Here is a 26,337-nt window from a genome sequence, read left to right as displayed (position 1 = left end):
TACAAACATGCAACATCACCATACATAATACTACAGACATTATACTATGGAACATCACCATACATAATACTACAGACATTACACCATGGAACATCACCATACATAATACTAATACACAAAACACATTACCATGTAACATCACCACACACATTATCATGCTCCCTGACAGTACATTAATATACACGTTACCATGCAACATGCCATAATTACTACAATGTACCACAATGGACGTTGTGACGTCAATATTATTTTAAAAACAATAAAAAAATCACGACGCAAAAATCAAACAGAAAACGTCCGTTTCTTGGTTCAGTTGCTTCACTGTTCTCTTTCATTTTCCTTCAGACAAAAATACTCGTTGGTCAAAAAAGAAAATTGTCCCTATTTTAAAACTTATGATGTGAATCACCAGAAAATAAATTGTCCCAATGTGTTCGTAGGTTCTGAAGGAATGCCGATTGTCGTGGACGACGCGTCGTTTGACCAGCATAAATCAAAGAATGATCTAGAAAAAACAATTAACAATTAGCACAATATTTTTTGCGAGAAAACATGCGTCAGCTATGTACGACCAATGTTATGATCCTGCGGCGTTGCCGTTGCAGTAGGTAGGACATTGTCATTAATAGAAAGACAGATTAAGAATTCAAATGGCAGACTCCAAAGACAAATCATGAAATATCCGAGTGTCTGAAAATAAACAAAATTGACATCGCACATTAATATACACTCGCACAACAAAAACACTTCATCGACAACATAATTTTCAGTGAAGCGAGAAGTCACATCATATTGAAGACAAATGCCGGTAAACAAAGAACGTATCTAATCTTCGCACTTAGCTGGACAATTTAAGCAATCGTCTCAGGACCTGAAAAAATCAGGTGACTCAACGGGATTCGAACCCATGACCTCTGCGGTGCCGGTGCAGTGCTCTGACCACTGAGCTATGGTGTGACTTCATAGCTCAGTGGTCAGGCACTCACCAATTCCCCTCAACTTTTCAGGTCCTGTTAAATCCAGCTAAAATCATATCTCATTTAATTTCAAAACACCGCACTGCATAAAACATTCAAAGAACGTATCTCTTATTTTTTTTAATAAACAAATTCTCGGAAATACCTACATACCTCTGAAAAAGCGTGATATTCGTTTCCGAAAAACTGAAATGCCAAGTAATGGTTTACAACAAAACAAACTAAAAATAAAACATAAAGTTGAAAATAAGTGGAGGTTAGCAACATGCAACAAATGGAAAACAGTTGTATCGGTCAATTTACCACAACCAAGAAGAAAAAACGGAGATTTGACGGTTATATATGGAAAGTCACTGAGCAAGAAGAAATATGACACGCTTTGAATCAAACCAAACAATACAATGAACCAAGGAAAGTTGTCGATGATGTAAAGACCAATGTATGCCACAGAGACAATCTAAAAAAAGCAAAATTGAATGGGATTAAGCCAAAACAAAAACTGGTATGGTTGGTGCAGTTTATGGCTGGTGCAGTTTATGGTTGGTGCAGTTTATGGTTGGTGCAGTTTATGGTTGGTACAGTTTATGATTGGTGCAGTTTATGGTTGGTGCAGTTTATGGTTGGTGCAGTTTATGGTTGGTGCAGTTTATGGTTGGTACAGTTTATGGTTGGTGCAGTTTATGGTTGGTGCAGTTTATGGTTGGTGCAGTTTATGATTGGTACAGTTTATGGTTGGTGCAGTTTATGGTTGGTGCAGTTTATGGTTGGTACAGTTTATGGTTGGTGCAGTTTATGGTTGGTGCAGTTTATGGTTGGTGCAGTTTATGGTTGGTACAGTATATGGTTGGTGCAGTTTATGGTTGGTGCAGTTTATGGTTGGTACAGTTTGTGGTTGGTGCAGTTTATGGTTGGTGCAGTTTATGGTTGGTACAGTTTATGGTTGGTGCAGTTTATGGTTGGTACAGTTTATGGTTGTTGCAGTTTATGGTTGTTGCAGTTTATGGTTGGTGCAGTTTATGGTTGGTACAGTTTATGATTGGTGCAGTTTATGGTTAGTGCAGTTTATGGTTGGTGCAGTTTATGGTTGGTGCAGTTTATGGTTGGTGTAGTTCATGGTTGGTACAGTTTATGGTTGGTGCAGTTTATGGTTGGTGCAGTTTATGGTTGGTGCAGTTTATGATTTGTACTGTTTATGGTTGGTGCAGTTTATGGTTGGTGCAGTTTATGGTTGGTACAGTTTATGGTTGGTGCAGTTTATGGTTGGTGCAGTTTATGGTTGGTACAGTATATGGTTGGTGCAGTTTATGGTTGGTGCAGTTTATGGTTGGTACAGTTTGTGGTTTATGGTTGGTGCAGTTTATGGTTGGTACAGTTTATGGTTGGTGCAGTTTATGGTTGGTACAGTTTATGGTTGGTACAGTTTATGGTTGGTACAGTTTATGGTTGGTACAGTTTATGGTTGGTACAGTTTATGGTTGGTGCAGTTTATGGTTGGTGCAGTTTATGGTTGGTACAGTTTATGGTTGGCGCAGTTTATGGTTGGTGCAGTTTATGGTTGGTGCAGTTTATGGTTGGTACAGTATATGGTTGGTGCAGTTTATGGTTGGTGCAGTTTATGGTTGGTGCAGTTTATGGTTGGTACAGTTTATGATTGGTGCAGTTTATGGTTGGTGCAGTTTATGGTTGGTACAGTTTATGGTTGGTGCAGTTTATGGTTGGTACCGTTTATGGTTAGTACAGTTTACGGTTGGTACAGTTTATGGTTGGTACAGTTTATGGTTGGTACAGTTTATGGTTGGTACAGTTTATGGTTGGTACAGCTTATGGTTGGTACAGTTTATGCTTGGTACAGTTTATGCTTGGTACAGTTTATGCTTGGTACAGTTTATGCTTGGAAAAGTTTATGCTTGGTACAGTTTATGCTTCGTACAGTTTATGCTTAATACAGTTTATGGTTGGCCAGGTCTGCCTGGTAAGTTCATGTTCGGGATAGGAAACACACAATTACTTTACTAAACTAATTATGCAAGGTTTTCATTGAGTACACAGAAATGTACGAAAACATCAAGTTACAGGAGGACATAGACAAGATCAAGAATACAAGAATTGAAAAATTGGCAAATTTCGTTTTTGTGATGGATTTTCTCTCTCATTTACTGAAACATGCAACAAAATTGCAGGGTTTTGTTACAAATGAATACGAAATGATACCATGTATCCAAGAATCTAACTAAAATGTATTTTCTAAGTGAATTTATAAATGGTGGAAATTCATGGATTTCATCCTTTCCAACAGATTTTGATTGAACACACAAAAATTTTGAAAAGAAATAAGTGGATTGAGCAAAAATTTGTGAACACCATCAACATCCAAATTTATCATATAAAAGTATAATAATACATCTCTGGAGTATTTCATGGTATCGCATTGTTGACAGAATTTCCACATTTGAACACAAAACATAAATATTTCTGTTTTCAATTCATTGTCAGTAGTGAGAATTATATCATTTAAAGATAAGGACAATGAGAAAAACTATATACTTTGATGAAATATTTGTGAAATTAATTATTGCTGAAAACACAAGTCAAGTTTTTCGGCTGTGTAGATCCAACTCTATATTTGTACTTTTTGTGGCTAATGACATCGTCATAACATTCATGTAAAATCTTTTGAAAATTACAATATGTTGCTTGTTTGTAAAAGGCTTGTAGTACAGTAAATGGTCATTATTACCGTCTAATTTAGGCAGGTTAACGCAGATTCAAACCTCGGTCTTATCAATTTTTCAGTCTTCTATAAATGACAATTGATACATTTTTCTTCTCAAACTCAATTTAACCTTTCATTTTTTTGTTGTAATGTGGGATCCATAGCCTCGAAAACTAAAGATTTAGTGTCAGATCTCAAGGCATTAGAAATTTTCTGATGTTAAGCCACCTTTTCATATTATTTATAAGTCTGGGTGATGAAATGTGAAATTAGTCATAAGTATGTCCAACAAACTAAAATATGTTGTAAAATGCAGATATTAAATGAATTATTGATCAAAATTTGTTTTCAGATAAGTGAACAAATATTCTTTCATAAATAACAACTTACAGCAATTGTGATTCTGATAACCTTACTCATCACCACAGTATATTCCTCAACAAGCTCAGCCAGATAATAAAGAGTAGAAGCTAAGGGGAAAAAAGCAAGATATTGATCAGAAAAGGCATTTGAGATCGATAAAACTGTCTCCAGGCAAGATATCGATTAGATGACACAGGAAATGCAAAAATTGCAGTGATATACAAACATACCCAAAGCTACCGTAACAAGAACGACTTGAATGAGAGATGCAACCCATGCCAGAAAATACAAAAACATAGCGTAAGCCGTTACGTTTAGTTCAACCTGCCGTATGCTTCGACAATTTTTAATTCATATAAGACGCTTTTATACACACATGGTAAATTCCATAACTATTCCCTTACTTAACCAAAATGGTGAGCACTGTTGACACCAAAGTTCCACATTATAATAACCTATAAATAAATCATTTTTCTGTAAGTAGTGCTAGTCCTTTTTGTAAAAAACATGCACGATTTCAGGGGGAGTTGACAAAATGCTTAAGGCATGTTGCCCCCCCGGTTTATAAGCTTGTAATATTACTCAGAGCCTTCTATTAGTAATACTAATAGAGGACTCTGATATTACTGGTATAAGCCACTCTATTTATGGGCGCCTGGTTGTGATGAGTTGGTTGTAAATGTTCTGTGATATTTCATGATTTCGGCCATAGGTAGAAGAGAATTGTTGTCAAAGAAAATATTTTCACATTTTTCAAACGGATGAGAAAGTCATACGCAGCCGGTTTCTGAATTTCGACGTCACGTCTTTATACGATCTCGTAATAATTTCTCGTAACTCGTTCTCGCAACTTCTATGGTAGATTTCCATCATGTCCTCTTTCAGAAAAAAATACATGAAAATATATTGTGGTTTTGACTTTTTCCTTCTGCTGCATTAAAAACACACACATTCAACAAACACTCTCTTCTATTTATGACTACAGGTGAGAAAGTCAACATGAAGTGATGAAATATGAGTGAAAAAGCGAGTTGGAGACTACCTCCTGAAGATAATCGCGATGCAGAAAAATATAAAGATTTTACACCTAGCAGATGATGAATTTTCCAATCAAACGATTTAATTATGTTGGTATACTTATGAACGTGCAGTCATAACAATTTCGCTGAAACGCAGCAAATGACAGTATTCTCGTGTTTGGTAGAACTCAACGTTGCTTTTCTTTACAACAATGGCATTTTGACCCTCACAGTGGCAACAACGAGAACAGGTCTTAGGATAGCAAAGAAACCCGTTGTATACATCACCCCCTTCACTCTAGACGAAATTTTCCCAAGTCGTTTTACACCATCCACTTTCATTGACGACTGCAAATAACTATGAACTACTGTAGACTCAATGCAGATCATTATGAACTACATAAGTGTAAACTGTAAACTATTAGGAACACGAGACAATATCAGCATAAGTGTGTTTCTGTCACAGTATAGAGAACATACAGTAGAGCCACTCCATTGAACTATTTCGTGTCACGCATATCATATTACGCATGTGATTACCATACTGGCAGCCAGTAAATTGCATTGTGTGACCAATAGGATTGACGATATGGCAAACGGCAGCCAGTAAACTAATTAAATATACAGCAGCCAGTTGAGCAGCGAAGTGGCCCTACTGTATATTCTTATACTGTGGTTTCTGTATTCTATTGATCACATAATGATGAATGCATTCACTATACATGAATGCTGTTCACGTCAGTCATTATAATAAGCTGATTATAAGAAGTTCAAATATTCAGTAAGAAAAAGAAACAATGAACCTCATCTACGACAAACCTTCATTATTCCACATTCAAGCAGGGTTAGCATATATTGTGATGAAAAAAAGCATTTAAATATAGGATGGAAGTACCAGCTCGTGTTTTTAAGGGGGCATTCGGTACATTTTTTATTGCTTGCCCCATAGTGTGATAGGGAGGGGCAATCGATTATAAAGTTCAAGTGAGCAATCGTTTCAGTGAATACAATTGGTTGTTTGTGCATCAAATAAACCTAGGCTCTGTCCTATTTAAATCGGTTATTAAAATATTGGTTATTCACAGTGAAGTAATTTTGCTATTTATATAGTGCGAAAGTACATCGGACTAACACAAACTTTTCTCCCGCATCTTTTACTCACCATCAATTCGTACACAAACTTAAGTGGATCAATAACAAATTGTCCACGCTTTTACCAAACATTTGGTAGTTTCTTTCTTACGTTTAAAAATAAACCCCTTTCGCAGTTTATTTTGATTGTTTTTAAGCCTCCAGGTAAAAATTACTCATTCTGTTCCTGTAGAAAGAATTGAACTGAGTTCCCCTGATTCATGCAGTTCCTAAAAAATAGTTGAAGCTTTTCTGAACATTTCTGTGGACAATGCAAAAATAGGTTGGCCAACCTAACAGCCAAACTACTATCTTGAAGAAGACGATGATAAACACCAGTGCTGTTATCAGCACCAGTACCACTATGATTACCACTACCACTACAACAACCACTACCACTATGAAAACCACTACCACCACCACCACTACACTATACTACCACCACCACTACTACCACTATTACCACCACCACTACCACCACCACCACTATAAAAACCACCACCACCACTACCACTATAAAAACCACTATCACTACCACTACCAATATAAAAACCACAACCACCACCACTACAACAACCACCACCACTATAAAACCACTACCACCACCAATACAACAATACCACCACTATAAAACCACTACCACCACTGCAACCACTAACAATATAAAAACCATTACCACCACCACTACAACAACCACTACCACTATAAAACCACTACCACCACCACTACAACAACCACCACCACTATAAAAACCCTAACACTACCACTACAACAACCACTACCACCGCCACCACTATAAAAACCTGTACCACTACAACTAAAACAACCACTACCACTATAAAAACCACTACCACTACTACTACAACAACCACTACCACCACCACCACCACCACCACTATAACAACCATTACCACTATAACAAACATTACCACTACCACTACAACAACCACTACCACTATAATTACCACAACCATTACCACTATAACTACCACCACCACTACCAATATAACTGCCACTACTCCTACCCATACCACTATAACAACGGTGTTTGAGGCAAACTTACTTTCACTATATCCAAACCTCCAATCAGCTCTCCGTTCACATAAAGTTGAGGAAATGTGGGCCAGTTGGAAAATTTTTTAATACCACTGCGAACCTTAAAACCACAAGACGTTCAAGAGTCAACAAACACTTCTACTAGGAAAAGTAGTCAAAGTTAACGGGTCAAGACCGTCCCCCCCCTCTCTCCGAAAAGACATGCGATTGAACTATGATGTTTTTACCTCTTCATCAGATAAGACATCAAAACTTGATATCTTCACACTAAATTTAACGATTAAAATCGATCATAATTGACGTAACCGTGTGATTTTTTTTCGTCAATAACGTACCTCGGGTAGTTTTGCATAAGAGAACAAAACTGCTTGCTAAATCCACACCTAGGTTCCTAGAAATATGAACTTATAATGAGAAATAATCTACTTTTCAAATCAAGATGACACGATGGGCCCTTGCCTGAAGCGAGCCTTTCATGAAGAGCAAAACCGGTGACGAGTTGACGAGATTTGTCAACCTAAAAATCGCAAAAATATTTCTACATGGTGTGACATGAGAACACGGTTCATCAAAATCAACTTCTTACCTCGTGTTTAGATCTTCACGCTTGCAATCAGAAAGCATATTTTCCAATTCTCCTTCTTCCTGCATCTCCTATCGTTGAACAATGAACCGATCAAAGAAACATTAAAGCAGAATTGCTATAAATTCTCATTGTTCCTGCATCTCCTATCGTTGAACAATGAACCGATCAAAGAAACATTAAAGCAGATTTACTATAAATTCTCATTGTTCCTGCATCTCCTATCGTTGAACAATGAACCGATCAAAGAAACATTAAAGCAGATTTACTATAAATTCTCATTGTTCCTGCATCTCCTAACGTTGAACAATGAACCGATCAAAGAAACATTAAAGCAGATTTACTATAAATTCTCATTGTTCCTGCATCTCCTATCGTTGAACAATGAACCGATCAAAGAAACATTAAAGCAGAATTACTATAAATTCTCATTGTTCCTGCATCTCCTATCGTTGAACAATGAACTGATCAAAGAAACATTAAAGCAGATTTACTATAAATTCTCATTGTTCCTGCATCTCCTATCGTTGAACAATGAACCGATCAAAGAAACATTAAAGCAGATTTACTATAAATTCTCATTGTTCCTGCATCTCCTATCGTTGAACAATGAACCGATCAAAGAAACATTAAAGCAGATTTACTATAAATTCTCATTGTTCCTGCATCTCCTATCGTTGAACAATGAACCGATCAAAGAAATATTAAAGCAGAATTACTATAAATTCTCATTGTTCCTGCATCTCCTATCGTTGAACAATGAACCGATCAAAGAAACATTAAAGCAGATTTACTATAAATTCTCATTGTTCCTGCATCTCCTATCGTTGAACAATGAACCGATCAAAGAAACATTAAAGCAGATTTACTATAAATTCTCATTGTTCCTGCATCTCCTAACGTTGAACAATGAACCGATCAAAGAAACATTAAAGCAGATTTACTATAAATTCTCATTGTTCCTGCATCTCCTATCGTTGAACAATGAACCGATCAAAGAAACATTAAAGCAGAATTACTATAAATTCTCATTGTTCCTGCATCTCCTATCGTTGAACAATGAACTGATCAAAGAAACATTAAAGCAGATTTACTATAAATTCTCATTGTTCCTGCATTTCCTATCGTTGAACAATGAACCGATCAAAGAAACATTAAAGCAGATTTACTATAAATTCTCATTGTTCCTGCATCTCCTATCGTTGAACAATGAACCGATCAAAGAAACATTAAAGCAGATTTACTATAAATTCTCATTGTTCCTGCATCTCCTATCGTTGAACAATGAACCGATCAAAGAAACATTAAAGCAGATTTACTATAAATTCTCATTGTTCCTGCATCTCCTATCGTTGAACAATGAACCGATCAAAGAAACATTAAAGCATATTTACTATGAATTCTCATTGTTCCTGCATCTCCTATCGTTGAACAATGAACCGATCAAAGAAACATTAAAGCAGATTTACTATAAATTCTCATTGTTCCTGTATCTCCTAACGTTGAACAATGAGCCGATCAAAGAAACATTAAAGCAGACTTACTATAAATTCTCATTGTTCCTGCATCTCCTATCGTTGAACAATGAACCGATCAAAGAAACATTAAAGCAGATTTACTATAAATTCTCATTGTTCCTGCATCTCCTAACGTTGAACAATGAACCGATCAAAGAAACATTAAAGCAGATTTACTATAAATTCTTCTTGTTCCTGCATCTCCTATCTTGGAACATTGAACCGATCAAAGAAACATTAAAGCAGAATTACTAGAAATTTCTAAAGTAAAACAATTCAACGATCGCTTTTCCAATGAAACTATTCCTAGTATGACTAAAGTCGAGATGGTTTCGCTAATGCATAAAGTGGAAATTCTATTCTTACTCTGACGATGTCAACACCTCCAATTAATTCGCCATGGGCATAAAACTGAGGATACGTCGGCCATTTAGAATACACTTTTAGAGCTAAAAAATCGAAAATAATAACAATCAAGGACGAATCTTAATATCTAAAAGGATAGTTCTAAACATCTTACAAATATCCTGTGTTTGCTACCTTGTCTTACTTCGTCATCATTTAAAATATTAAATGTGCCAATCTTGTAGGGAGAAAGAATATTTATAATCTGTTTGCTGAATCCTACAACATGAAATCCACATTAGGGTACGTTTTAAGAGTAGTTCAGTTCATGTAAAGTAAAAAACATAAAATGGAAAAAACAACCTCAAGGCGCAGCAAACACAACAACGACCAATATCAAACAATTGCGTTGAACCTTTAACTCCTCCTCTTTGTAAACCACTGATGACAGACTTGGCGGTGTTAAAATGCAAAAAGTTTACTGAACTTTACTTTATATTCTTTTCTTTCACCTTTTAACTCTGCTAAGCTGGTCACAAGCTCAGGTCTTCACAAGGAGGAGGAGTTAAAGGTTCACCGCAATTCTCTGATTGTGTTTGCTACGCATGAGACTGTTTTCTCCGTTTTATGTTTTATTGCGTAGCACATTAACCTTTTCTTACAGTAAAACCGTTGTTTAGATCATACTTGTCATACACACAGTGACGTAAATCGAGGGGGAGGGGGTGTTAAGTGACAAGGGAACAAAAACCATTCGTAAATCGAAATGGAGCGGGGTTGCATATTATAGCGGACCGCAGGACCATTGGTCTCAGAAAATTTTTAAAGTTGACAGAAAAAAATTTGCTGAATAAAGTTAAATTAAAATTCTCATAGAAAAAAAGATAAAAAATAGATTGACATAGATGAGAGAGAAAATAGAAAGGAAGAGTAAGCTTTCAAAATTGTATACATTGGCAGACAGCAGTCTCAGCACTCAGAAAATTAAAAATAGTATGTAAAGTCATCTTTGCAGTTCTTACACGTCATTTCTTCATCTACTACGTCCAATAAAAGTGATTGATACAAATGATTTCATTCATATTGGATAAGTGAAAATTTCCTTGAGACGTTTTCTTGCAGAATATATTCTCGATGGTCTTCTGGTCCCAGAAAATAAAATATTTTATGCAGCCTTGGGGAGGGGAGGGGTGTTAGGGTGTCAAGTGACAGGAGAACAAAAACCATCCGTAAAAACTATAAAAAACATTTACAATGAATCGAAGTACTAACTACGGACACATAAGCAGCCTTTTTAACACCATTATGTTACAAATAGAACGCAAACACGGCATAGTTTTTATTTTAATTTTCCCAAAGTCCTTCAATCGCCACCTTGTATGTGTGGACCGACACAAGAGCTTATTAGTATAATTGGGCATATGGAAGGATCTGCTATGTTTTTGCAGGTGATGATCCAGCTCGGATTAGATTTCGAAGAATTGATATTGATAAAAATGTTTTGGTGGAAACGGCGCTATTAAATTGTTCTTTAAAGCATTGAAAACGAAACAAACTCTGCAGAAAGTGGTGGAAACACCATGATAAGCTCAACAGTAACTTACCACATTGGGGATTGTCGGGTGATCCTTTCATGAACAACATGCAAGGTGAAAGTGGTGGAAACACCATGATAAGCTCAGCAGTAACTTACCACATTGGGGATTGTCGGGTGTTCCTTTCATGAACAACAGTAAGGTGAAAGTGGTGGAAACACCATAATAAGCTCAGCAGTAACTTACCACATTGCGGATTGTCGGGTGTTCCTTTCATGAACAACATGTAAGGCGAACTGTTTATAAGTCTCTTCAGTTTTTCATCGATATTCTTCATAAAGTTCAAAGATAAATATTAGATTACATAAAGCACGTATTCCCGTTCAATATACAAAATAATGAAGTTTCAAGGGCGGTGTGAATAATAATAATAAAACATCGAACTACATAGCACACGCTCGATTAAATTTAATAAATTTAGAGTACCAAACTTTACAAGAGTGTACTAAACTGTAACATACAATCATACCAAAGCATTTGCTAGGTTCCTTTCACTCACTGTCATTGACATGGTAAAGTACCGGGTTTTTGAGTGGAAGGAATATAGCAAATGCTTTGGTATGACTGTATGTCATAGTTTTAGTACACCCTTGGAGAGTTTCTAACTCTAAATTTATTGAAGTAAAAACCATTTTCATTTCAAATCAATAAACATACGAAGAAGCCAATCACGGTCAACGTAAATAATTCATGTTTAGAAACGATTGAACATCACTCCATCGCATCAATGGACAAGATGAAAAATCCATATTTTTATATTTTTTTATTGGGGTGGTGCTAAAAATTTTGCGGGGGTGAGATGGTATGGAAGTGACGTAAAATAAAGCAAGGGTCAAAATTTTAGTGGCGGTCTGGTGGTGCAACCATCGAAGATAATGTAGAAAGTTGGAATATTGCCCAGAAAAATTCAGTTTAAATGTTCTACAGTGATTTGTTTTGCTAAAAATTGGGGAGTTGAAGTGTTTCTTAGAACAATGAACAATTTACTCATGGGGGTGAAATCTGATGTTGGGTGTGGTACACCCCAGTAAATCCACCATTATCAAAATCGGTTTTCAACTGGTTATTAACACACATAACTTCACGAAATAACGTGAAAAAATATTTTTTGAGTCTACGGATTATCGTATTTGACGTTCTAAGTGCTCCATACGTTACGATACATCGTTTACTGTGGTGGTTTTGTGGAAGATGTGAACATGCTGCAGGTCGTAATGACTGGAAGAGTAAAAATTTGGTCGGTCAACATGTCTTTTGCACCGGTCACTGTCCGTTGACCGTCCGTTATTTTGAGCCCTGGAAATTGTTGAACTAGATCTTATATACGAAGTTAGACAAAAGCTTACTTGTACGACGATTCATTAGGTTTATGGTGGACCCAGTGCTGTAGAACTAAATTTATCAGATGGGGGGCTCTCTTGACGTTTTTGTCAATAGTGCCCTTTTAAAATTACCCATTTCAAAGGTAGAAGGGGGGCTCCTCCCCCAAGCGCTCCCCCACTTCTACAGCACTGGGTGGACCATATCAAGTGTCCGCAGTGAAGTTATAGCGATAGCAATTTCAATACATTTCATGGTAGCTTCAGGCGGGGATTTGAAAAAGTGTAAGCGTTCTCAAGAGAGGGGTTTCGGTAGGCGAGGAGCATGAATAGCTTCTGATCATGTTTATTGATTTGACGAGAGCAATCTGTATGCTAACGATAATGATAGCACCTAATAAGAGCTCTTTCCAGCTCTTTCCATGATTCCATCAATGGGGGGTGGGGATATTTTCCCAATACTATCGATTTTCGGCACACTTACTTCGTCTGTCGTATCGACGTGAACGTTTTGTTTCGGTATATCTAACGTACTTCCATGCTTTTCAACTTTCTTCGTTAACTCCGGGGCATTTGCACCTTCGAGACGATCAATTTCCTTTCCATTCTAGTCGGAAAAAATTCAATGCTTTACCAAGATGATATTGATACCGACATGGACATCACTGTTGCAGGTGGATAATTTTCTCGTGCAAACATATACACATGATACGAAGCCAGTGCACAGAACAAACATGAAGAGCAGAGAGAATATCATTATTTACCGTATTCCCCCCCTATGTAGCTACCTAAGTAGCCTCACTTTACCACCCACACTCCTTCTAATGATTGCCCAATTGACCAGGGCCGTAGCCAAACTTAAATTGTTGCCGAGGCAAAGATTAGCACACACGCTCTTAACTAAAAAGACAGGTGGGTGGATCACATGGCCATTTCGCCTACCTCTCGCTGTCGTTACAAAACAGAATGTGGTTTCGAAACTTTTCAGAGACATTTGGTTTTACAAAATTGAGCGCACACGCTGTAACTTTAAAACGATTAAGAAAAAATTGTTTTTAAACATGAAAATCACTAACATTACATAACTCGATAGTTTTCTGTTTTCCTCGACTAATAAAATAATTATGTCGATTGCTAAGTAAATATCAATTAGCTTTTTAAAATATTAGACAAAACTCGGGAAAAACGTAGGCTTATCGATCAAGATAAAGTTTTCACAAAGAAAAAGCAGACACAATTCTACGATGAGCACTGGCATCGCATTTCTTTAGAATCTCCAGTAGATCTAAGTCAATGCTTTGGTCGATGAACGCTAAAGAAATTCTATTTAGTCTTTCTTCGTTCAAAGTAAATCTGCACTATGTTTTATGTCTTCTTAAACTGCTGAAGCGTCCTTCGCAGTTTAAAATATTTCTAACAATATTTAAAATATCTTTAAAATATCCACTTTTCTAAAATTTCAGCAGCCAACTTGTAAAAATTGACAAATTTCCAACCGAGGCAAGTGCTTCGTTTGCATAATGGTATGTAGGGCCCTGTTGACAGGTAGCAAAACAAGAAATAACAACTCTACTAATGGATTTCTATGGATTTATGATTTCTAGAGCATATTGTATTTCACTGTATCTCAAACAGATAATAGACGTTACCTTAAAGAAAACAACTGTTGGAACAGATGCAATTTTGTAATTCGTTGACAAAACTTCGTGATCTTCAGCTTCAATCTAAAATATTAAGATGGAATGACAGAAACTGGGTGAAACTTGATAAAAAACCTACAACGTAAACATTTGAAAACGACAAAATTCTTAAATTTCGAAACATGTCTATTTTCAAAAAAGTTATCTTTTATATTAAATGTGCATTGGCAATAGTGCTTTTACGAAATTATAAAGACAACATACTTAGTAAAATTTAACATGAACATTTAAAGACAACATACTTGGTAAAATTTAACATGAACATTTAAAGACAACATACTTGGTAAAATTTAACATGAACATTTAAAGACAACATACTTGGTAAAACTTAACATGAACATTTAAAGACAACATATTTAATATAAACGACAACTTTTTTGAAAATAGACATGTTTCGACATCTCATGATGCCTTCTTCAGTATGAGTGAAATAATAGGTGATACAAGGTTTATATAAAAATGATATCTTCCCCAGAGGTTCCCAACCCTCATGCTTCTATGGCTTACTGAAACTTCACAAGAAACGAGAACCAGAACAATCGCCTCCACTACCACCGATAGTTTCATCAATCAACGCATACAATTATAATTTAGCTAAGTACCTTAGTTCTCTACTAACACCACTCATACCAGATGACCACTCCACTAAAGATTCTTTCACCTTCCTCGACGACTTCTCATCTTTCAACTCATCAACTTCTTGTCACAAATTCTTCATCTCCTACGACGTTGAAAGCCTATTTACTAACATACCACTTACTGAAACCCTCAACCTAGCAATCGACTTAATATTCACTCATAACCCCAGGTTCAGTATAAACAGGACAGACCTCACACAACTGTTTTTCATAGCAACAGCACAGACACATTTTTTATTTAATGGAAAATTTTATGACCAGACGGACGGTGTTGCGATGGGCTCTCCCTTAGCACCCATACTTGCTAACATTTTCATGGGCTCACATGAACGAAACTGGCTAAACAACTACAACGACACTAAACCACTATTTTACCGCAGATACGTTGACGATATATTTTGTGTTTTTACTAACGAAACTGAGGCCATGAAGTTTTATAATTACATTAACACACAGCACGCAAACATTAGATTTTCATTTGAAACTGAACAACAAGATCAACTGCCATTTCTTGACATTTTACTAACAAAATCTCACGACAGCTGTACAACATCTACATACCACAAACCAACGTACACAGGACTTCTGACGAACTATTTTAGTTTCACACCACTTTCATACAAAACCGGACTTATACGCACACTAATCGACAGAGCATACAAACTTAACAATACGAACAATGGCTTTCAACGAGACATAAAAAACGTCACATCCACTCTTTTATGAAACTCTTTCCCACTTCACTTTATTAACAGAACCGTAAAACGATATCTCGACAACAAACAAAGCAACAACCTCAAACTAGACACCGAAACTACTGACACGACGATCACAACCAACACAAATGAAAATTCCAAAATAACAACACTATACTTCAAACTACCATACATCGGACATTACTCACGAGACACACAACGCAGACTTACAAACATTATGAAACGCTTCTGTACAGATATTGACATTCGACTAATTTTCACATCATTCAAAATCAAAAACTTTTTCTCATTCAAAGACCCAATCCCTGACTCAATTAAATCTATGGTGGTATATGAGTTCAATTGCGCGGGATGTAATTCCCGATACATTGGCGAAACTTCGCGCCATTTATCCACCAGAATCAGGGAACATACCACAACAGACAAAAACTCTCATATCTACCGACACCTTCTTAAATCTCACTCATGTAAAACCAACTATTCACCCTCTTGCTTCAAAATCATCGACACTGCCAACACCTCATTCACCCTTAAAATCAAAGAAGCACTCCACATTAACAAAACTAACCATGACCTCAATGTTCAAGTTTTTAAATTCAACACAATATTTAGTTTATAATACGCTCGGATGCTCCCCATTAATTAATCTTATTTCAACATTTAAAGACAAAATACTTGGTAAATTTTAACATGAACATTTAAAGACAACATACTTGGTAAAATTTAACATGAACATTTAAAGACAACATACTTGGTAAAATTTAACATAAACATTTAAAGACAACATACTTGGTAAAATTTAACATGAACATTTAAAGACAACATACTTGGTAAATTTTAACATGAACATTTAAAGACAACATACTTGGTAAGATTTAACATAAACATTTAAAGACAACATACTTGGTAAAATTTAACATGAACATTTAAAGACAACATACTTGGTAAAATTTAACATGAACATTTAAAGATAACATACTTGGTAAAATTTAACATAAACATTTAAAGACAACATACTTGGTAAAATTTAACATGAACATTTAAAGACAGCATACTTGGTAAATTTTAACATTAACATTTAAAGACAACATACTTGGTAAAATTTAACATGAACATTTAAAGACAACATACTTGGTAAAATTTAACATAAACATTTAAAGACAACATACTTGGTAAAATTTAACATGAACATTGTTCTTGTGAAGTTCATCAATAACAGCAGATATTTGCTTGCATTGAGGTGCCCATGTTGCAGAAAAATGTAACACAACAAGACTTCTATAATGAAAAAGACAATAACCAAATATAGCAATGTCTCGCAACAGCCTTGTTTGATGACCTATTTCTTAAAATTTCAATTTTGTAAAAATGGCGAATTAAGTTCTCGGCAAATGCAGTAAAAAAAGCCAGTCATGAGTCCCAGATTATGCAATCAACACTAGGCAACCAACACTAGGCAACCAGCACTAGGCAACCAGCACTAGGCAACCAGCACTAGGCAATCAACACTAGGCAACCAACACTAGGCAACCTAAACTAGGCAACCAACACTAGGCAACCAACACTAGGCAACCAACACTAGGCAACCAACACTAGGCAACCAACACTAGGCAACCAACACTAGGCAACCAACACTAGGCAACCAACACTAGGCAACAATCACTAGGCAACCAACACTAGGCCAAGAAGACTAGGCAACCAACACTAGGCAACCAACACTAGGCAATCAACACTAGGCCAAGAAGACTAGGCAACCAACACTAAGCAACCAACACTAGGCAATCAACACTAGGCCAACAAGACTATGCAATCAACACTAGGCAATCCAAAGCCACTCAACACCAGCCAATCAAAGCCACTCAACACCTGGCAATCAAAAGCCACTCAACACCAGGCAATCAAAAGCCATTCAACACTAGGCAATCAAAAGCCACTCAACACTAGGCAATCAAAGCCAATCAACATTAGGCAATCAAAAGCCAATCAACACTAGGCAATCAAAAGCCAATCAACACTAGGCAATCAAAAGCCAATCAACACTAGGCAATCAAAAGCCACTCAACACTAGGCAATCAAAAGCAAATCAACACTAAGCAATCAAAAGCCAATCAACACTAGGCAATCAAAAGCCACTCAGCACTAGGCAGTCAAAAGCCAATCAAGACTATGCAATAGACTTGCTTTTGTCAAAATTTTGAAAAGGGAGGCTCTTGGTCATGAACTAGCCTGGTGAAAAATATCAAAGTAAAGAGAAAGTCAAGTTTTGAAAAAAGAGATAATGTACTCTTCGTATAAGCAGTTAAAATAAATAAACATAAACTATTTCATGTCTTAGTAATCAAATACCACCTTGTGTTTACTGTGATATGTATTGGAATGATCAAAGGTATAAAAGTATAAAATCACAAAGTCCTGAGCATATTGGAGATGAATCCTTTCAATGGATGTTTTACAAATTAAAATTATGTACCCTTGAAAAATTATAAAGGGGGTGAGCCCCTAACTTGATAAACAATACCCCCCTCCCCCTTCCATTTGCACATGATGAGAGATGATGCATCAAATCAGAGGCAGAGAATGCCTTGATTTGTTGCAACTGCTCAAAACTTAAATGTTTAAAAATCATTAAACTTTGAGAAGTATTATATCACATCACTTTGTTATGGCAAAGAAAGACAAATTAAACGTGTGTAATTGTATTTTGGCTTGAAAAATATGTTCTGAAATGTCAAAATGTCAATGTTCGTAAAATGAAAATGGTCTATTGCCAATTTCGCCTTTGTGCTCATGCACTATGGGCGGCATAAAATAGAGAAAAGAAATATTTCCAAAATCTTTTTCACACAGTCAAAGAAACAAGAGAAGTCGTATGATATAACACTTCATTACAAAAACACTTAAATATGTTGAAATACCGGGCTAAATATCAAACTCATATTGTTGTACAAGTATCATAGATAAGAATATTTCTTACTTGTCTTTTAGAATATTTTCAAAATCTTCTTGCGACTTTATTTCGTTCGCCATATTTCTTTTCCTGCTTCCCTAGTGCCAGGCTTCCTCTCACTGTAACTCAAACTTCTTATATGCACTCAAAATGCAATGAAAGCAGGGGCGGATCTAGAGTATGTCAAATCCAGGGGCGGATCTAGGATTTTTCAAACATCAGTCATAAAACGTCGGAGGCACTCCGCGCCGGGGGGGGTCTGAGGCATTCTCCCCTGAGAAATTTTGAATTTCAGAACCTCTAAAATGCCATTTTCAGCGTTTTAGAGCAATACAAGATGTATTTTGTGGGCATCGTTTTTCGGTAAAAACAACACATTTTGCTTACGTTTTTTTCAAAAAAAAAATGAAGTGAACAATACTTGAATGTTTTGCCAAATATTTAGGCTCATTATCATGCCAAATATATGGCTCATTAGCATGTCTAGGAACGTAAAATTTATTTTACAATAATGCTATTCAAAACAGATATAGTCTTTAAAATTTCTACCAAGTTGTCAGGCATAGACCCCCCTAGAGACCCCCATTCAAACCTCTATGTAATAAGTTAAGTTAGAAATTTGGTACTACAAGTGACAGTTCATAAATATAGAAAAGCTCAGACTTCAAACCATGCAAGTTTATTGTAACCCTTTACCCATCTCCACATCAGAGCCAGCAAATTCACTTTTGAGAAAAACTCAAAATTTTTTTCTGTAAAAGATTAAGAAAATTATCAAAGTGAAAAATTGCAGTTAAGGACAGCTTAATGCCATGAATGTTTCTTAGGCATTTCACTAGACTATTATCTTCTGTAAGTATATGCAAGGTGTGCTATATAGCAATCACTAGTAGCATTGTATTTGCAAATACAAACAGAATGTAACCAACATGTCTTTAATTATATAATTACATGAATGTTAAATTGGTTCATGTGTCATGCTTACTGGTTATGATAAATATCTTTTCATATGATCAAAGCTCGTTTAAATGTAAATCTGAATTAATTTAGTATAGAAATTATACTGATCATCAGAAAAATTACCTAGTGATCATGAAAAATACTTTGCTGTTTTGCCAAATTTCAAGGTTTATCTGCATACATAGGAAGACATTTTTACTTTATAGAAAATGCTATTCATACATCAATAGCCCTTTGGAATTTATGGCAAACAATCTGGTATGAGCCGTAGATTAACACACCTTTACATCTCTACATGAGGTGTTCAGTTAGAAAAGGGGACAATATGTGACATGGGACAACATTTCATGTATGTGAAATACTCGGGTTTAATACCATTCCAGTCAAATTGTCAAAATAAAAAGCTTCATGGATCAGAAGACTCAAAATCACAGGTTATAGTAAACAGCTTCTCATGTAATCAATGTTAGTTTTCTCAAAACTTAAACAATATGTAGTATAACTGTCCAATGATTGAATGATCAATGATCATAAACTGAAAAGCCCCAAACATTTGTTTATGATAAAGTAAATAATAGTATGGCACCTTATGGCTACAGATTTTTTGTCCATTGAAATATATTTGCAGAAATGTAGGATTTCGCTGCCATATAACGGCCACGATTCCCCAAGCATTAAAGAAATCATAGCTAAAAGTCCTTCGGCAACAACAATTTTAGAAGCATCAATCTGCTTACCATACGCCATATTAACATAAATCGCATCACACACTAGCATAAATTGACTTTGATATATTGCATTCATGCATACACTTCACTTGTCCTTTACTTACGATTTTCGATGTAAATTTCTGCTGATAAAACTCAAAACAATGTTGGCTTGCTTTTGAACATCAATGACTGAAATGTCGCTCGCGAGATCGTCTTTGCCAAGCATTTACAATTCATCCATAAATTTTTCACCCTCTTGAAAAAATTCACAGTTTGGAAAGCAGCATTCATGTCAACATATGAATTTGTAAAAGATTTCCATAAATTCCATCTGATTGTAGTTTAGTTTCTATCATGCTTCAGAAAATTATTATGAACGATCAAACATTCAATTCAGACAGTGAGCTTGACTATGTTAGTTCAGTTGGCTATCAGTCGAAATCATTGAGTTCTATAAGACCTGGAGGGGAAACGTCAACAAAATTACTAATAAATGATTAGCGCGCGGCCGCGTGGTCAAAAACATGGCGGATTTTGGTGGTGACATACTCTAGATCCGCGCCTGGTCAAATCCGTCGCGCGACTGATGTTTGAAATTCAAAAATTACCTATTCATATTAATTAAAAATTCATTAATTATTCTTACTTTAATATCGCATTTACTTCATTATGAAAATCCAGCTTTATTTATTATTGAAAACTAATGACTAATCTAATGAATATCTCCTTGGTAACCAGATCAGTTGAATTTTAATTGACCTGGAATAACCGACTGATAAGCGGGGTGGCTTGACTGGTTCGACATATAAAGGAGTCTATGAACGCCAGAAACGCTATTTTATTGGTCAATGGCCAGATCAGTGGACAGTATGGAATAATCTCGACCGATAATAGGGGTGGCCGGACCTATAAGGGAGTCCAATTGCTATCTTACAATTGGCTCATTTGAATTTTTGTTTTATTGTGATTGGTTTGACCGATTTCGACTGATAGCCTTCTGAGCTAACATAGTCAAGCGTGGTGTCTGGAATGCGAGATAGATCATCACGTTGTGATTCACAAAAGCGTGGTTTGTAAAATCTGTTTCATTGCATTTATCAGTAAGTTTTTTTCAAAAATGGAAAAACCAGAAATCATTACAAGTGAGGTTTCTTGTACTAGGGTTACTGAACAAACCATTGAAGATTTACAGGTAAAGCCTAACTTTATTCACAATTTTGATGTAGCTACCTACTACAAAAGAGCTAAAGGTTTGAAAATGTCTGATATTTGTTTGCTTATTAAAAATGTTTTTAAACCTGATGAAAATTACACTTTTCCTCCTTTGAGTGAGAACAATAAAAGGTCTTTTAAATATGAATGGCTCAAAGATTTTACCTGGCTGTGTTATTCACCAAAAGAAGATGGTGCTTATTGCTTATCATGTGTTCTTTTTGGACATCAATTCCCCAGTAAATGCTCAAGAATAAACAATCTATTTCGTTCACCTTTTCGTCATTGGAATGATGCTGTAGGTACATTTAGGCGACATGCTGGAAATTGTAAGGGGGGGAAAATGGGACTACATGCATTTACTTCTCCAATTTTAAATAATATATGATCTGAAATGTCAGGTGAAGCTCAACCCATTGAAAATATCTTAGATACTAACATAAAACTTGAAATTGAGCAAAATAGGAAAATTCTTAAACAAATTGTTGATACAGTTCTTTTTTGTGGAAGGCTTGGCATTGGATTACGAGGTCATCGTGACGATGCTCAATTTCACCCAGAGGTCGGTTGCTATTCAGTCAATGGCAATGTTGGTAATTTTGTTAAATCTTTAAATTTTAAAGTTAGAGCTGGTGATCAAACTTTGGAAAATCATTTGCTCAAATGTGGCAAGAATAAAAGTTATATTTCCAAGACCAGCCAAAACAAGATCATCAACTGTATTGGTCAGGTAATATCAGAAGATATTATAAACGAGATAAAAATAATAGATATTATTCTATCATTGCAGATGAAGCTGCTGATTCTTCTCACAAAGAGCAATTGTCCCTTGTTCTATGGTTTGTTGACTCTTCAATGAATGTTAAAGAAGAGTTCATGTGCTTCCTGCATTGCAAATGGGGTTGAGTGGTCAACAACTTTCAAAGCTTATTTTAGAAACTCTAGAGAAATTTGCCTTACCCATTATGGATTGCAGGGGACAAGGTTATGATGGTGCAGGGGCTGTTTCTGGGCATATAAATGGTTTAGCAGCCCACATTTTAAGAACTAATCCTAAAGCTCTTTACACTCACTGTTACAGTCATCGACTAAATTTGTCTGTCTGTGACACTCTTTCTAACGTTGAAATTAATAACATGTTATCTGTTGTTTCTCAAGCTGCCAATTTTATCAACGTATCACAGACAATGTAAGCGGCGAGGCACCTTTGCTGAGCACGTTAAAAAGTCAGATGTTCAGACCAAGAAGGCAAAACTGGCAAGTCTTTGTAAAACCAGATGGGTTGAGCGAGTTGACAGTCTTGACACGTTTCAACAGTTGTTTATCCCTTTAATCGACACTCTTCAGGACATGATAAACAATTTAGCGGCGAAGTGAAGCCTTCCCTTGCTGCTGATGCTTCCCAGTTACTTTCATTAGTTACTCAATTTCATTTTATTGTTGCGCTAGTTATTACAAGAAATATTCTTGATGCTACTCTTCCAGTCACGCAATTGTTGCAGGGAAAAACTATTATGTTATGGATGGTTTTCATTTGATAACCACTTTGAAGAATGATGTAGCCAACATGAGGAAAAGCATTAATTTTTATCATAACACTTGGTATGAAGAGGCTTTAAAACTTGCTGAAGAGGTCAACGTTCAAGAAACAAAAAAGCGAATTGCTGGAAGACAAACTATGCAATCTAATCCCCCCAGTCAATCATTCAAAGAACATTATAAACTAACCATCACTATTCCTTTATTAGACCATCTTCAAACATCTTTGAGAACTAGGTTTAACTTGGATAGTGTTAATGTGTACCGAGGATTATCTATCGTTCCCGTCAAAATGATGACTCTGTCGGACAAAGGAATTGATTGGAAAGAACAGTTTAAAAGTGTTGCAAAATTCTATCATGATGACTTGCCCAACCCCCTTGGTTTAGATGCTGAATTAAGGCAATGGCGTTTATACTGGGAAACGCACATTGGGCCTTTGCCAGAAAACATCGTCAAAACACTGAAGCATGTAACATTTCCAGGATTTGAAAATATTAAAGTTATTCTTCGCATTTTAGGTACACTACCAATCACCTCATGTGAATGTGAGAGATCAATTTCAGCACTGAGGAATCTAAAAACCTACCAAAGGAGCACTATGGTAGAGGAACGTTTAAATGGCCTGGCTTTAATGCGAATTCACCCAGAAATTATTCCTGACATAGAAAGAGTGATCAATAAGTTTGCTGAAGGTAATACACGTTTGAAATTTGCTTAATGTGTTATGGCTACGTTACTGTAGAAATATTACTGACTTTGCAACTGGCTGCTTAATGCGCCGTTGCTGCAGAAATGTCTTACAGCACAACTGGCTGCTTAATGCGCCGTTGCTGCAAAAATTTAAGACAGCACAACAGGCTGCTTAATGCGCCGTTGCTGCAAAAATGTAAGACAGTGCAACTGGCTGCTTAATGCGCCGTTGCTGCAGAAATGTAAGACAGTGCAACTGGCTGCTTAATGCGCCGTTGCTGCAGAAATGTAAGACAGTGCAACTGGCTGCTTAATGCGCCGTTGCTGCAGAAATGTAAGACAGTGCAACTGGCTGCTTAATGCGCCGTTGCTGCTAAATCAAAGACTGTCCATGTCCGGAATCACATTGTTGCTTTGCACTATGTGTTTCTAGGCATGCTGAAGAGCCCTGACATTGGGCGAAACGGTCTTAGCGTGTTTGTCCTCAATATTTTGTAAGAAAAAATGAAAACTGCGATTTCATTCACTTTGAAAATTTGTTGTAAAGCTATTCCAAAACGCTGGAAATCGCATTTCTGGGACCCTAGGCTTCAACATTTTCCAGGGGATCGGACCTTACGGGCAAACGCCTCCGGCGTTCGCTGGTTTAGGACTGACGTTTGGAAAATCCTAGATCCGCCCCTGATGTTCCGTAGAAAATTGTGCATGTTCCGTAGAAATTTAAAAACATTGCGCGCGCATATACTTTATATTCTGTGATACATGAAGTTTAACGTCATTTGATCAAACATGGCGGCTTGTCGACTGTGCAATGTAAACATTTTATGCCATGCAACTTCTGTCCTTATTGCGGCTGTAGAGTTACAGGTATGATGACGATTGATTGTATAATTTGAAAGAAAATATCACTCAGACAATTTCTCTATTCTTTGTAGCAAAGGAATTTTATATGTCTTTTGTATTTGTATAATGTATTGCCAAAATTGTGGTACTAAAATATTACAAGGCGGAAGTTTTTGTCATAATTGTGGCCATGCGGTTGCAAAAAAAGGTAATTCAAGATAATATTTAATTCAAAATGCTTACTTTGTAAATTAATTGAAAATACTTTATAAAACTATTAATTGATATCCCAGTCTCTGTAAATTAAAATGAATAGACTTTGGAATAAAGAATTTTTCAACTTTATAAAAAAGATTAAAGAATAAGAAATGAATTCATGTAAAATTAACTCTATTATTAACTTTAGATTCCCTTGTGCAGTGTAATAACATTATCCAGTCTTATAACAACTCTGGCACATCTAACAATCAAAGCCCTCCAGCAAGTGGCTCAACTTCCATAATTTGTAATGACAGTATGCCTCGTGACTTACGTCCTATGACCTTTCAATAATTTCGAAAACAAAAAGAACAAGATAGATGCTCTAAATTCTCAATTTCTAAAACAAAAAAGAGGAGCATTTCAACAGCAAATAAAAAAGCTAGGTTAGCACAAGAAGTGAAAGTGCAAGTTGGTGTGGTTAGAGAAAGTGTTGAAGATGGTAGATTGAAAAAAATCAAAGGAAGAACTATTCCTGTATTATTTAATAAAGACGACAATGCCAAGGTATTGCTCGAAAAGGCAGTTGAGAAGCATGCAAGGCACTTTAAACAATTTGACAGAGATGATACTTATGTCATTCTCTATCAAGATATGAGTCTTGTTAAAGATTTACCATGTAGTAACACACCTTTCACCCTTGGAGAATACAAACGAGACCTACTAAAACCCTATTGTAAAATTTTCTTCTGGTTATGTCCGAAAGATGATTTTGAACATTGTTCCTGTTACAATGAAGACAATCATTCAGACGAAGAGCTTCTGTTTGTTCCATTTAATTGTAATGTTGACAATAGCAACTTAGGAATTCAAGAGTTACCATCACCAAAACATGCAACTACTTCAGAGTCAACAACGTCTTTGACAGCACCAAACATCCCATGTTCATCTCAACCTAAATTGTCATTGCAACAGACGTCAGGCAGCATTGAAAAATACTTGGTCACAACTCACCAGTGTCCAACATGTTTGATGCATTTTCCTAATGAAATTGAAGTTCATGCCGATCTTTGTGCTGAGACATATATAGATACTGTTGGTGAATGTGAATCTGATGACCAAGACTGTGAAATTCAGATTGTGGAGGAAACTTATTGAGTGAAGAAGCTAAAAGTGTGACTGATAAGTTGGAAACTGTGCAACAAGTTGTTGAAAATTTAAAGAGCAATTTAAAGATGACATTAGTTAACAGAATAACTATTGAATGCATTTAAAGACTATATGGATACACTGAAGAAGTATTTTAAGTCAGAAGGTATTCTGAAAGTGTCATTTTTGGAGAACCAGCCATAGATACAGGTGGCCCAAGGCGTGAATTTTTACAGGTAAGATTAACTAAATGTTAAGTAAATAACAGTAACAGTTTTGAAATAGTATACAAGTGTTTTAATGTCTAAAGATATTGAATAAATAGGTACAACACTTGCAATGATAGAAAATTAATTTATTGGAGTATTGTAATAACATTTTTTTGTACAGAATGCCTCAACTATATACAGAGGA

At 36.0% G+C, this 26,337-nt stretch overlaps 2 protein-coding genes and 1 long non-coding RNA gene across 3 annotated transcripts; 1 reads left to right on the top strand and 2 right to left on the bottom strand.

Annotated features, from left to right (window-relative positions):
* Positions 1-227: 227 nt before the first annotated feature.
* Positions 228-4,613, bottom strand: LOC124444483 (protein TEX261-like). Its single transcript, XM_046995106.1, has 6 exons — positions 4,284-4,613; positions 4,081-4,160; positions 1,281-1,434; positions 1,131-1,198; positions 573-690; positions 228-505 (listed from the first exon to the last, which is right to left on the bottom strand). Exons 1-6 carry the CDS (start codon positions 4,348-4,350, stop codon positions 387-389), a joined length of 606 nt encoding a protein of 201 aa, XP_046851062.1. The 5' UTR covers positions 4,351-4,613; the 3' UTR covers positions 228-386.
* Positions 4,614-6,210: 1,597 nt separating this feature from the next.
* On the bottom strand, positions 6,211-18,774 carry LOC124444347 (glutaredoxin 3-like). The gene is made up of 13 exons (XM_046994933.1): positions 18,647-18,774; positions 16,842-16,950; positions 14,268-14,342; positions 13,103-13,225; positions 11,486-11,570; positions 9,900-9,983; positions 9,726-9,808; positions 7,846-7,913; positions 7,719-7,776; positions 7,595-7,650; positions 7,487-7,526; positions 7,267-7,359; positions 6,211-6,433 (listed from the first exon to the last, which is right to left on the bottom strand). Exons 1-13 carry the CDS (start codon positions 18,697-18,699, stop codon positions 6,380-6,382), a joined length of 981 nt encoding a protein of 326 aa, XP_046850889.1. The 5' UTR covers positions 18,700-18,774; the 3' UTR covers positions 6,211-6,379.
* A 5,753-nt stretch (positions 18,775-24,527) lies between these two features.
* LOC124444164 lies at positions 24,528-25,137 on the top strand. Its single transcript, XR_006947866.1, has 3 exons — positions 24,528-24,600; positions 24,669-24,784; positions 24,983-25,137. It is a non-coding gene; the product is annotated as an uncharacterized LOC124444164 (long non-coding RNA).
* The last annotated feature ends 1,200 nt before the right edge of the window (positions 25,138-26,337 follow it).

The sequence above is a fragment of the Xenia sp. Carnegie-2017 genome, unplaced genomic scaffold (genome assembly GCF_021976095.1).
Source record: "Xenia sp. Carnegie-2017 unplaced genomic scaffold, XeniaSp_v1 HiC_scaffold_21, whole genome shotgun sequence".
In the NCBI taxonomy this organism is placed as follows: Eukaryota; Metazoa; Cnidaria; class Anthozoa; order Malacalcyonacea; family Xeniidae; genus Xenia; species Xenia sp. Carnegie-2017.
The sequence above is the reverse complement of the archived record's forward strand: the minus strand, read 5'-3'. Positions and strand labels throughout refer to the sequence as shown.